The sequence below is a fragment of the Halichoerus grypus genome, chromosome 10 (assembly GCF_964656455.1).
Source record: "Halichoerus grypus chromosome 10, mHalGry1.hap1.1, whole genome shotgun sequence".
Classification (NCBI taxonomy): domain Eukaryota; kingdom Metazoa; phylum Chordata; class Mammalia; order Carnivora; family Phocidae; genus Halichoerus; species Halichoerus grypus.
The window spans coordinates 114,016,101-114,030,320 of NC_135721.1; the positions used below are offsets into that span (position 1 = coordinate 114,016,101).

The 14,220-nt window shown below is 49.1% G+C and overlaps 1 protein-coding gene across 1 annotated transcript; it reads left to right on the top strand.

Moving 5' to 3' along the window:
• The first annotated feature begins 2,684 nt into the window (after positions 1-2,684).
• Positions 2,685-13,026, top strand: BPIFA3 (BPI fold containing family A member 3). The gene is made up of 7 exons (XM_036082403.1): positions 2,685-2,808; positions 7,857-8,007; positions 9,842-9,949; positions 10,576-10,725; positions 11,966-12,050; positions 12,432-12,495; positions 12,992-13,026. The coding sequence occupies exons 1-7, from the start codon at positions 2,685-2,687 to the stop codon at positions 13,024-13,026; spliced, it is 717 nt and encodes a 238-aa protein (XP_035938296.1).
• Positions 13,027-14,220: the final 1,194 nt, after the last annotated feature.

A 14,220-nucleotide genomic window follows, 5' to 3' on the forward strand; every position in this document is an offset into this window, starting at 1 on the left:
TTTGTTCTAAAGAAAGTTCTTTGAAATAGTAAAGGTGATGGCTAATAGGTGAGGTTTGGGGCATACAGCAGCTCCACCTTCCAAAGGAAACAACATCTTACCACTCAGGGGAGGGCCAGAGAGGCTGCTGGGGTGGCAGCTCATCCTCGTCCCGGCTGGGAGCTCCGCAGGCCGCTGGGTTCCTCTGGGTCCCCAACCCCCACATGTGTTATGAGGGTGGAATGAGATCACCTGTGGGGCAGGCTTAGCACAGTGAACGAGGCCCACCAAATAAATGTCAGCACCACCATCCTCGGAGGTAGCTGCTGGGGATTGGGGCGGGGAGGGGAGGGAGAGAGCACACCAGCTAACCTTTCCCTTCAATGTCCACTCAAACTCCATCTCCTCAGGGAGGTCATTTCTCTGATAACCCTCTCCCCACTGCTCAGGTCTCCCCTCACTGGGCCCTCGCAGAGCACCTCCCGCCTCCCCTTCACAACCACACGTCACCATCCCGTGCTCACAGCAGGGATGGTTGAAGACTGGCAGTCTCCCCACGGGGACGGGGGCACCACAAGGACAAGGAACTGCAGGGCTCACCCCTGAGCAGTGCCTTCCTGCTCCCCTGTCCTGCACCAGGCTTGGAAAAGTCTACACCCTCCACCCGTCATCTCTATAGACTCGGTGGCCCTGAGAGCCACAGCCTGTGATGAGGCAGGGATAACAGCCCTCCCCACTCCCCAGTTCAGACCTCCAAAGAGCCAAGGACAACAGGTTTGTTCCTCCCAACAGTGCCCACTCTTCTCCAATTTTCTGCACAAAAAATAAAATCCCAACTGGTTACACAAGACCAGGAAGACTGGAAAAGTACATTTCGAGGTAATTGATATTCTACAAACATCCCCAAGGGGAGTGTGAACCCTGTGAGGACGTCAATTCCGGAAAGCCATCACCCTGAACTAATGCTTTCGTTATGATCTCTTACAAAACTGGATGTGAAGTGCCCAAGGATGGCCCCAGGGCTTCGTGAGCTCTGCAAAGGACCCCGCACATTCCCTACCGCCCGAGAGGAGAGCACAGGGAGTGAAGAGTGCCTTTTGTCTCAGAGCTCCCAGCGGCTGAACTGTGGGGCCCAGACCCCTGAGGCCTGTGTGGCTGCAGTGGGAAACTTTAGAGAATTTGGAGCGGAGGAGGGCCCTGGTCTGATTAACGTCTTAAAGTGATCTTGCAGGGGACACCGGGGTGGCTCAGCTGGTTAAGCGTCTGATTCTCGGTTTTGGCTCAGGTCACCATCTCAGGATCGTGAGACCAAGCCCTCCACTGGGCTCTGCGCTCAGCAGGGAGTCAGCTTGAGATTCTCTTCCTTTCCTCGCCCTCTGCCCCTCCACCCACCTCAAATAAAAACAGATAAATCTTAAAAAAAAAAATGACTGTACAGGTTGTTGTGTACAAAAGAGACTGCAGGCGGGCAAGGGAGAAACGGAGGGACACCCCAGCGTAATCCAGGCCGATGTGAGGGTGTCTGAGGAGGAGCTGCTGGACGTGGTCAGATTCTGGAAGTGCTGGCAGGATTTTCTGGCAGATGGGCTGTGGGCAATGAGGAAAGAAGAGTCCAGAGGAACTCCAAGGGCTGAGGCCAGAGCAACTGGATGGACTGTGGCACCATTTCTTGAGATGGTGAGGACAGGGGGATTTGAACTGAAGTTTCTCTGACACCCAACTCCAGAGCAATGAAGTAAACCTAATGCTTTGGCTTCAAGGCTCTCTGTCCACCTCCTGTAAATCTTATCCATAAACCATCCATCCAACTGTTCATTCATTCATTCATTCATTCATTCATATCATTTAACAAATATTTATTGTTAACTACCATGCAGTAAACCTGGGAGGCCCTGGACACATGAGGATTAATTCGACTCACACCCTGCCCTACAGAAACTTATAATTTGGTAGGCGGTTCAGAGATCAACTTTTCTCACTCATTCATGTATTCAGTCATTTAGTCACTCAACAAACATCCATTAACACTAATTTCTGGCAAGCAAGCATCATGGTAGGCACTGCAAATGATCTTGCCCTTAAGAAAGTCCTAGGGGCGCCTGGGTGGCTCAGTCGGTTAAGCGTCTGCCTTCGGCTCAGGTCATGATCCCACGGTCCTGGGATCGAGCCCCACATCGGGCTCCCTGCTCAGCGCGGAGACTGCTTCTCCCTCTCCCACTCCCCCTGCTTGTGTTCCCTCTCTCACTGTCTCTCTCTCTGTCAAATAAATAAATAAAATCTTAAAAAAGAAAAAGAAAAAAAGAAAGTCCTAGTCCAATTGGAAAGCCTGAAATTAGCCATCCTCATTCATTTACTGTAGGATCCCCAAGGATCCCCACCACCCAGCCTGTGCAGGGTCTAGGAGAGGACTGTTGCTGGATGACCCAACAGTGGGCTCTACTGGGCGTATCCAAGCAACACGGCCTCCCTCTGGGTCCCTGGCCCTCCCCCCAGGGTTCCACCTGCTGCCCTCACCATGTGAGCAAAGCCCAGCGGCAGCTGCCAGAGCCCATCACGACACCCCCGCAACGGCATGCTCAGGGTTAACCCTGGTGTCGCCCTCTGACAGAAAACCATGAGTCCACTCATTCAGGCAGCCACCCGCGTAACCACCCACCTGGGTACCATCTGACCCTTCTTGACACCCGCAGGTCCCAGAACCCAAGATGTGTCCAATCTGGAGGCTCCTGGTCCTCCTCAGCTTGCTGTCCGTGCCCTCAGCACTGCACAAGCAGCCCTGGTGTGGCCTGGCCAAGGCCCACAGGGACAGCAAACCAGCTCTGGCGAGAAGTAAGCTCAGCCCGTGCTCTGCCCACGGTCACAGGGTGGGTGGGGAAGGCATCATCCTGCTGGGTGACCTCGGGTCAGTCACTCCCTCTCTTCCTTTTTCTCTTAGACCTCAAGTACAGAAAACTGAGGTTGAGTTGATCATATGCCAGTTCATAGCACATCATCATTATGGTGAATCATGGCAAGGCCCTCTTGTGGGTTTTTTTGTCGTTTTCCCCTTTACTGCTTATTCTCACTCCCACCCCCACTTCCTCAGCAGGCCCTGCGGTGTGTTTAACACATGTGTTTATATACGCTCATGTCCTGATACAATATACAGTGTTTTGATTTGCGTAGATGATACTGCCATATGGATCTTGTTGGTTTTTACTGTTTTCATTGGACACTGTGCTGTTGACATCTGTTGCTTCAGGCTGGTACTGAGAAGTCCATGAGATTGGACTCACCACCGCTTGGCCATTTCCCTAGGGACGGACACCTGTGTCGTCTCTAACTCCCCACTATTAGAAGCTACCCTGAGATGAACATCCTTGCATGTGGCCCTGTAAGGAGCCAGGGAAGAATGTCTCTGGGATAGACCCAGAAGTGAACGGAGTCGCTGGGCCTTAGGGTGGGTACAAATTCATTTTAACTAACGACTGCCAGATTGCTCTCTAGAAGGGCTGTGCTGGTCTATACCCGCTCCAGCGACAAACGAGCACACCTGTCTCCCCACACCTGTTTCCCAACACTGGAGAGGATCCATCTGCCTCAGTCTACTCCAGTGGCCACAGCAAGATACCACAGGCTGGGGGGCTCAAACAACAGACATTTCTTTTCTCACAGTTCTGGAGGCTGGAAGTTCAAAATCAAGATGCCCACAGGGTCAGTTTCTCACGAAACCCCTCTTCTCTCTTCCTTCTGGCTTGTGGGTCTCTGCCCTCTCCCTGTGTCCTCACATGGGCCTTCCTTCTGTGTGTGCACAGAGAGTACACTCTATCTCTCTCTTTTCTTAGAAGGACACCAGTCTTATCGGATTAAGGCCCCAACCTTATGACCACATTTAACCCTCTTTACCTCCTTCAAGGCCCTGTCTCCAAATACAGTCCCACTGGAGACTAAAACCTCAATATATCAATTTGGGGGCAGGACAAGGTACACAATTCAGTATGTAACACTATCTTTCTCCTTTTTGCCAGCCTGAAGTACATTTGAGTGCTATCAACTTGTCTCAGCTTGACTTCATCTGATCAGTGGGAAGCTTGGGCACCTCATCCTAGTTTTGTTAGCCATTTGACTTCTTTGAATTCCCTGTCCTTATCTCTTGTCCATGTTTCTCTTTGCCTCCCGGGGATTTTTTTTTTTTTTAAGATTTTATTTATTTATTTGACAGAGAGAGACATAGCGAGAGCAGGAACACAAGCAGGGGGAGTGGGAGAGGGAGAAGCAGGCTTCCCGCAGAGCAGGGAGCCCGATGTGGGGCTCGATCCCAGGAACCTGGGATCATGACCTGAGCCGAAGGCAGACGCTTAACGACTGAGCCACCCAGGCGCCCCTCCCGGGGATTTTTTTATCCTCTCTGATTTGAGTGTTAATTTATTCTTTTTTTCTTTTTAAGATTTTTTATTTATTTACTTGACAGAGAGAGAGCCCAAGCAGGGGGAGCGGCAGGCAGAGGGAGAGGGAGAAGCAGGCTCTCCGCTGAGCAGGAAGCCCAACGCGGGGCTCAATCCCAGGACCCTGGGATCATGACCTGAGCTGAAGGTAGTTGCTTAACCAACTGAGCCACCCAGGCGCCCCTAGTGTTAATTTATTCTTGATGCTGGTCCTTCATCAGGTCTAACCAGTGCTAACATTTCTCCCAAACTATCATCAACTTTGTTTGTAGGTCCTTCACCGAACAGGAAGATTTTCAAACTCATCAAAATTTCATCCCATGGTTTGTGTTTGATGAGTCGTAAACCCTTGTCTCTATTACCCCAGGCATCTTCTACTTTGTTTTCCCTAATAGCTTTATCGTTTTACCCTTCATGTTCAGGATTTTAACCCATCTGGAGGCCACCTTTATGTTGTTTATGCATGTAAGTCATGGCCTCAGCTTCACTTCCGTCTGTGTAAGGAGTCTGTTTTCTCAACCCATCTATGAAAGATCAAGTTCCCAAGCACGTGGATTCCCTTTGGGGCTCTGTATTCTGTGTCTGTGTTTCTACACCACCATTTCTACACCAACAGCAGAATATTTTAAATGCTACATCTTTGTAAAATGCGATTTTATCTGATTTTTCTTCTTGAATTTTATTTAGAGTGTGCTGAGTTCTTTAAAAAAAAAATCACTTGGGATTTGATTTGGGTTTCACTGAATTTGTTAATTTAGAGAGAACTGACATTTTTGCAATATGAGGTCACCCGTTAGAAACTCAGTGTATCTTTCAGTTTTTTCCAGATTTTTGAAATCTTTTTTATCATGTTAAAGAAATCCCCATAGTCCTGGTTTTCTGAATTTTTCTTTTTTTTCTGAATTTTTCTTAATCATAAATCAGTACTGGCTTTTAACAAATGTTTTTCGGCATCTAAAAATTACTCCATTTTTTCCTCTAAACCGTTAATGTGATAAATTGTATTAGTAGATTTTTGTCCATTGAACCCATCCCAGCATTTCTGGAATAAATACGATATTTTTGTAACTTACTAGAATGATATATCCATACTGTACTATCTTTATAATGATTAGAATGTATTTATAATGTATCATACTAAAATATATTTTATAATGTAATGTATTTTTATAATGTGCTATTGGCTGGCTAGTCAATTTGTTAGGTAATAATTTTATAGGACTTCAGCAGATTTTTCATACATGAAATTGACGTGGACCTTTCCTCCCCTGTACTGTTCCGGAAGCTTGGCAAGTTACACTAGCCTCATAAAATGAATTTGGCATCTTCTTCTTTTTTTATTTTCTTTCACAATTATGTCTTTATATAAAGTTTGGTAAAACTCTTCCCCAAAATCATATAGATCAAAAACTTTTGGGGAATGCAATCTTCAATTACTATTTCTATTTCTTAAATCTTTTAGATTATCAATGTTTCCCACTTCCCTCAACACAACTTGGCATTTTATGGTTTGCCACAAAGGTATCCATTCCATTTAGGTTATGAAATACATTCATGTGTATTCGGGGGCCCATGCATCCTCATGGTTACAATGGGTGCAGTTGGAATGCTATTTCATGGGGCTGCCCTGAAGATTCAAATGAGGAAAAGCATGTGCCAAGTGCTTTTTCAACTGTGAATAGATTTATCACTATAACCACCTCTCATATCAGTTAGGGTACTTAGCTGCACAGAGCAGAAAACCCAACTCAATATGGCCTAAATGATGAAAAAAAACGTTATTTCATATAACCAAAACTCATAGGCAGGACAAACTCCAGGTCTGATTCAATCAGCAACTCAAAGGTGCCATCCAGAGTTGGATTTTATCTTTTTTTTTTTTTTTTTTTTAGCTCTGCTATCATCATAGTTTCATCCTCAGGCTGCTAGTTCCCAGTGCGGTAAGAAAATGGTGGCCAGTGACCAACAGAGCGACAGACTGGCTTGCTCCCTCCCAGGAGGAGACAAATAAAGAAACTTCCCCTCAAACATGAAACATAAAATCTTCCGTTTAGTCTCTGATAAGGCCAACTTGGGTCACATGCCCACTTCAAACCTGAAAGAGTCACTGGGCAATGATGGCTCAGATAATCAAAGGCCTCATCTGGACCAGGAATTGGAGAAGGAGCCTGAATCAAAACAGGGTTCAGATGGGAATGACAGGATGGATGGATGGGAGGATGGACAGACAGATGAATAGACAGGTGGATATTTGGACAGATGGAAGATGGATGGGAGGGTGGATGGATGGATAGACAGATGGGTGGATACTGGACAGAGGATAGATGGATGGATCAGTAGGTGAATGGGTAGATGGATGTATGGATGGATGGGTGGGTGGATAAATGGATATTGGACTGGCAACTACTAGTGTCTACTGCTCACAATTATCCAAGTGTTGTTATCATTAACCAAGAACTACTAAGAGTTCTAGGCATACCTATACTATCACTCTATCTTTGAAACTATTTGGTCAATGTATGTCTCTCTTACTAGACAGAAAACTGGTTTGTGTCTTTGGCCACAAGGCCTGATACCCAATAGATGCTCAATAATATTCTTTTTTGGATAAATGATATTTAACCAAATATCTTTGGATAACTTATCTCAATATTCCTCACAAGAATCCTGTGAGATGGGCATTATTATTGTTCCCATTATACAGATGAGGAAATCAAGACCCAGGAAGGTGGTAGCATTTCAACCCAGATCTAGGACTCCCGACATACTTTCTTATTGGCAGGCAACAGAAATATGGGATACTGAAAGGGGGTCTGTGAGCTGGAGGGAGGGGAGTGAGGAGGAACCATGGCTTCTGCTGCCCTGCGGTGTAGGTTCTGATCACAGGGAGGGTCAAGTCAGGGAAATAAATGTGTCCTGTGGTATGCTCGGACATTCATCAGAGCTGGGCCCAATCCTAGCGCCCAGACAGGCAGGATTTCAGCATGCCCAGCACTTGAAAATCCTTTTCCTTTTTGGAATTCATTCTTTTCTGCTGGTAGCTCCGCTTAGTCCTACAGCTTATTCTGGGCACAGTGTGGGAAAAATTATATTCATTCTCTTCTTAGTTGTTCTCTTCAAGCAACATTTATTGGGACGTACATGCTGTACGTTAGGTTCTGTGGTCCAGACTCAGAGACTGCACTGGGTGGGCTTTCCACTATTAGATCTCGTTTGAGCAGCTCTTGCCTGCCAGACCCTCTGCAGGGGTGTCGCCTCAGCCCTGCAAAGCACCATTTCCCAGATGAGGCATGTGGATTTCCGTGTAAAGAGTGGAGTTGGGGGGTGACAAGCACCCATTACTCAGCAAGAAGCGAATGCACCAGCCCACACACAACCTAGGCCTCTTGACTCCAAACCCCCTACCTTGTCCACGACATTGTGCAATGTCATCGGTCCCTTGTCCATTTCCAGTTATTGCCCAGGGCCTCATGAAGCACAACGCAGAGGGCCGAATCCAGAACCTCCGCCTCATGGACAGTCTGAATGCCTCAGGGCAGATGGCCCCAGGGATGGTGGGCTGGCTAATAAGCGGCATGAGCCTCCAGCATCAGCAAGAAAGCAGGTGAGCCCCTGAACCCCATCCCTGGCCCTGGGACTCTCTAGAAAGCTCTGGGTCAGAGGGCAGAGCTCAGGGTATGGAGGCTGTGAAGAGAGAAAGCAGGAAGATTGGACGGAGGGGATAAAAGGCCCAATACAAGAATGAGTGAGGGCCCAATATGAGGGGTCATTTGGGGAGGCAGCATAACAGGGTAATGAAAGCAAAGCCAGGAATAAAGCTTCTGCATTTAAATCCTGGTTTGGCCACCAACCTTGCTGGAGCACTCCAGCGTCATCTATAACATGGGTACCAGAGCATAGCCTGGCTAAACGTCTGGGGTGCCAAAGGAACCCAGGACTAGAGTCGGACATTTGAACACCACTCTCTTGCCTGATAGCTGTGTGACTCTGGGTAAGGTGTTTGAGGTCTCTGAGCTTCAGCCTTAAGCCCTCATCAGTGAAATGGGCGGAATAATTGTCCCTGCCTCAGGGAGTTGGGAGCTTTCTCTGTCGCACATAGTGGATGCATAGGCATTGGGTGCTCCGATTAACCCAGCAGAGCTGGCCCGGGGCTGCTCGCCTACAGTCCCACTCCTTCCTCTGGAGGGCCGGGCCTCCTCAGCTCCCAGGCTCCCCACTGCTCCAGGTCAGCACCCCAGCTGCAGCCTGCCGCGCCCTTGAGCTCCCTTCTCTCTCATTCCGCCCCTAGCTCTCGCCATTCTAATGAGCGCTGGTACTTGCCAGCAGGGTTTCCCTGGACGTGTGCAGCCACAATCACCTCCCTCCTTCCACTCCCTTAATAGTTGTTACAAGTATTCGTTGCGCACCTGCTGTGTACCAGGATCTGGGCTGGGTACTTGGAATACAGCTATGAACAGGACGTATGGTCACTGCCTTTTTGGATCTTACATCCAAGTTAGTGAGTTAAGTCACAAAAGTAAATCACTAATTTCACATAGAGGGATACATTATAAAGACAACTTTAGCAAGGTAAGGGGTGAGAGTGAGGGGCTGATCAGGAAGAGCTTTCTAAAGAGATAATCCCTAGGAAGAATGAAGAGAAGGAAGCAAACCACATGAAGGACATAGAAGGGCAGTAAGTGCAAAGGCCCTGAGGTAGGAAAGAGACTGGTGTGTCTGAGAAAGAGAAAAAGTCCTCCGTGGCTGGGTGAGCAAGGGTGTGGCTGTGGAGGCAGGTGAGGCCAGACCCTGCAGGTCTTAGGGCCCATGGTATGGAGTTCGGATTTTATTCCAAGAGCGGTGAGAAACCCAGTGAGAGTGTTAAGTAATAGGGCTGCCTATTGGCTGCCGCATGGAGAATAGTTTGTAGAGAGGCCAAGTTCATGGCAAGGAGCCCAGAGAGAAACTAGAGCATCTCCAGGCAAGAAGTGAAAGTGACCTGGTCCAGGTGAAAGGGACAGAAGGAGTCGGAAGTTGCCAAATTCCGGGTGTATTTTGTAAGCAGAGCCAGCATGATTCACTGATGGGTTGAATGTGAAGGTGAGGGATGGAGAGAAGGCCAAGGCTCCCGGGGCTTGGGCCTGGGCACCTGGGCAGGTTATGGGGCCCTGTGCTAGCAGGCAGTGGCTGGGTCTGAGAACAGCCCTAGTCTGGGTCTGCAGCTGGCTATGGGTTGAACACGTTCATTGTGTGGAGCTGTGAAGGGCCCTCTGGGACAACTTGCAGCCCCGGGCTCCTGCAGGTGGCTCTTGCCCTCTGAGCATCTTTAAAAGGATCTGACTCCAAACCTAACTGCCAAACCCTTTTCATAAACAGCATGCCAGTCTTTTTTGTCAGCCTGAGGCCTTGACGTCTGAGCTCCCTCACACTTGAATGGCCTCTGCTCTTTCCTTCTGCAGTGCCAACATCACCAACATTCAGTTAGACTACGGTGGGATCCGGATGTCTTTCCATAAGGAGTGGTTCTCAGCAAACATCTTACTTGAATTTGACATTGACTTGAGACTGTAAGTCATAGAGCAGCAGGGTCGGTGGGGTGCCGTTCCTCCTCAGTGGGAATCTGGAAGTTGGGGGGAGGGAGGAGTTTGGCAACCTGGGGAACCTAGATCTTTCTGACTCCAATCTGGTTCAAATCCTGGTTTCTGAACTCACTTGCTGTGTGACCTTGGGCAGGTCACTTCACATCTGTGAGCCCCAGTTTCTTCAGCTGAAATGTGGGTGGCAATCCCTGGTCACTTGCTCATTTAAACCTATGTGAGTTCATTACACTGATTTTAAAAAGAGAGACAGAAACACTTTAATTATATCATCACCTTCCCTCCATCTGTTCAGACTATCCTTTACCATCAGCTGCCCCCAACAAAAGGAAGACCACAGCTAAATGGTACAGATTTTTTAAATAAGATGAACTCTCCACTTCTGAATATCGAAAGGCCCCTAAGCTGGTCTATCTAAAGGATTTTCAGAAGTCACTCTGCCTAATAGCATTTCCTCCTTGGTCACTGGCTGGCTGCAGGAGTCAGCAGGCAGGGCTGGTTTGTTGAAAGAGTCACTCTTCCCTTTGTGTTGGCTGTTTCCACCTCCTTCTGTCTCCTGCCCTTTCCCTCCTCCTCCTCCTCTCTCTCGTCCCCAGGCCTTTCAATAACAAGATTATAAAGACACATGCATGCATGAACCTCACTGTGGAGTTCTGGCTGGAGAAAGACGAGTTTGGCCGGAGGCATCTGGTGATAGGCAGCTGCTCTGTGGAGCCAAGCAGCATCTACACGACAGTGCTAACCGAGTAAGGTCCCAGCAGCCCTCCCCTGGGCTGAGCCCCTTCCTGCCTAGCCTTAGCTGTGGCCACACATCTCCACCACTTCCTGGATGAGCCCAACACAGATCTCACCCTTTCCCCATGATCTACTTCTCTTCCTGAGTCGGCATCCCAGTGATAGCCCAGCCACCCTCCCAGGAGCCAGACTCTTCCTCTTCCCCCCGCCTTGCAGCCCACCTTCACTGGTTCCCATCAATGACCTACTGGCAGCCCCTGCTTGCCTCCTCTTTCTCCATCCCCACAGCTACTACCCTGGCTCCTAGACCTCTTCCTGGACCACTGCAGGAGCCAAGCTGGCTTTCTCAGACTCAGACCTCACCTCCTTCACTCCATTCTCCCCCTGCAGCAGAATTAACTTTCTAGTGCAGAAATGTGGGCATGTTCCCTAGCTCCCGCTCCAAACGCTCCGATGGTTCTCCAAAGCCTCTGAATGAAGAGCAAACTCCTGGATGTCAGTCAGGACCCCACTTGTCCTCTCACCTGTCCCACTCTGTAGCTCTTCGCCCTCTTGTGCCGCTGAAGGACCTACCCCTCCATCAACACACCATGTATTTTCATGCCACCGTGCCTTTGCACATGCTGATCCTTTTGCCTGGAATGCCCTTCCCTTCTCCTGTAGAACTCCTCATCACTCATTCATTCAACAAATACTGTTTGAGAACCTGCTATGAGCCAGACATGGCACGCTTGATGCTAGGGATACAGTCGTGAGCAAGACAGAAAAAAAACAGAGCTATTTATAAGGTGCGTTTATTAACAGAGGCTAATAGATTTATATACCAGCTGACCAAATCTATCAACTCAGCAGACTATGAGTCTCTTGAGGGTAAGATTTGGGTGTGATTTCTCCCTGTAATTCCAGAATGCTGAAAGCAGCTAGGTCTTCAGTGGCTATCCATTCATTTATTCATCAAATGTTCACTAAATGCCTAAATCATGCCAGGCATTCATGGCTAGGACAGTGCAGGGGAAGGACTGAACTCTGGAGCTCTAATGACCTGGTTCTAATCTACTCAGCACTTACTGGCTGTGTGACCTAAGTCACATCACCTCTCTGAAGTTGCCCCTTCGACTACTGCTGACGGCAGTGCGTTTTATATAGCGCTGGCTGAGGATTAAATGACTGTGTAAGGTGTCCTCAATGCCCAGCCCCTGGCATTGGTACTGCATGGATTTATCTGTTCTGTACATCTACTTCTCTTTCTAGAGATATCTCACCAAAGATGAAACATTTTCTCCGTAACTTCAGGGGGAACCTGGCAAAAGTTATCCCACACCTAGTGGAAAGTCAGGTAAATTTGAGAAAAATATTGTCCCCTAGGGTAGCTTTGAGTCTGAGGGTCAGGACATATATACTGGCAATTCAGAAAAGAGTTCCCAATCTTGGGCTTCAGGACCTGAAAAATTTCCATTAAAAATTTCAGTTTTGTCATCTACTAGCTGTGTGTCCTTGGCAAGTGACTCAGCCTCCCTGTGCCTCAGTGTCCCCATCTGTAGCATGGGAATCACCACAAGCCCTACCTCACAGAGTCATCATGAGGATTCCGGCAGACATGAAAGTGCTGTGCATGGCATCCTGTTCGCGCTCAATACGAGGGAGCCGCTCTTGCTAGGACTCTAGTTTTCTCTTCCTAGTCCCTGTCCTGACCCTTCTCTCTGTGCTGGTGGCCCAGGTGTGTCCTCTGATCAGTGAAATCCTCAGGCAGCTGGACGTGAAACTGCTGAAGAGCCTCATGGGTGAGTGTCTGCATCCAGCCAGGGAGGAGGACTCAGGATTGGCAAATGGAAGCAGTGCCCCAGTGGAGCTCCCAGTGAGGCCTACCGAGGGGCGTCTGCATGTGCTCTGAGAACACTTAGAGGGGACCATATGATGATGACCATTCCTGTCCCCTGAGAGAGCTAGGACAGCAGAGGGCACCCCTACCAAGCAGGCTGTGCCCCGCCAAATCACCCAAACCTCCAGATTACCAGATTACCACTCAGTCCTTTAGGGAGCACTGCCTCTGCCCCAAACCTGAGAACACCCACCATTTGCAGATAGATACAGTCCCCACCTTCACGGAGCTCACAGTCTAGTAAAAGGAAGAAGGATATAACTACTTATCATTTGGAAAGAATTTTAATGCAAGTGCCTCAGGCACTGGCCCTTGGCTGGCATGGATGGATGAGAGTCCCCTGCAGGGGCTGGACGGGCCGTCACCCTGGTGACTGATCCTGCCTCTTCTCCTTACAGAACAGGCTTCTGCTCATAAACTCAACCAGCTATGAGTCCAGCCAACCCTCCGCGTACCAGACTTGAGCATCCTCTGGCTACCTACTGATCCAGAAGGAGATTTCACACCTTGGGACCTTAAGTCTTCCTCAGAGTAGGGTTTCCACTGCCCCCAAAAACCTTTAACATAGGCCCTGTGGAGTCTTTCCTGTTCCATAATAAACTCTAACTCTGAAGGGTACAGAGGCCCCCCTTCCTGGGCCCTGAGGTTAGGGTTCCAGAAGTCAGACTTGATGAAGGTCCATGCTAAGACTAAATATGCCTGGGTTTGCTCATCAGCCTAGAAATACCAGAGAAAACACTGTGTTTTCCTGTAATTTGCAGCCAGAAGCCCATCTCGAGATTTGCTCATCAATGCAGGGAAGGCCCTGTTGAGATTTCCCATTCCCTCGTTCATTCGGCCCGTATTTGCTGAGTACCTACTATGTGCCAAGTGCTTTGCCAGGCTCCAAAGGAGTGCAGGGAAAGGATGACAGAGTCGAAAAGCATAAATGTTGGCACTGAACAGATCTGAGTTCAAATTCGAGTCAGCCCAATGAGAAGTCGCATGCGGGTATGAACCATGTACCTCAGAGTGGCTGCTGACCCCCTGGCCCCCACGGGCCCCCATGGGGCTGGCACGGAGTGTGAGCTCAGCAAATGCCTGTTGTTAAGTGGTGGATGAATCTGGTTTGAGGACTCACTGGGTGTGTTGGGGACAAGGCACTTTACCTTCAAGTCTCCATCACCTGCCAAGTGGGGATAGAGGTCTTCCAGGATGTGGGGCAACAGGAGGCCTGACACGGCTGGTGGGAGGTAAGGTGCACCACCGCTTTACAAGTCCGGGCGGCGGCATCTACAAAAGCGCCACATAGGCCTGGCCTGTGCCCTAGCAGCGCCACTCCCCGGCAGGCGCCCCACAGAAGCACGCGCCCGTGGACACTGGGAGATGTGGACAAGACTGCTCACAGCAGCAGTGGTCCTAATAGTCCCTGAGTAAAAACCCTAAATGCCCATCAAAAAAGTGGGTAAGGGGCGCCTGGGTGGCTCAGTCGTTAAGTGTCAGCCTTCGGCTCAGGTCATGATCCTGGGATCCTGGGATCGAGTCCCGCATCGGGCTCCCTGCTCCGCGGGAAGCCTGCTTCTCCCTCTCCCACTCCCCCTGCTTGTGTTCCCTCTCTTGCTGTGTCTCTCTCTGTCAAATAAATAAA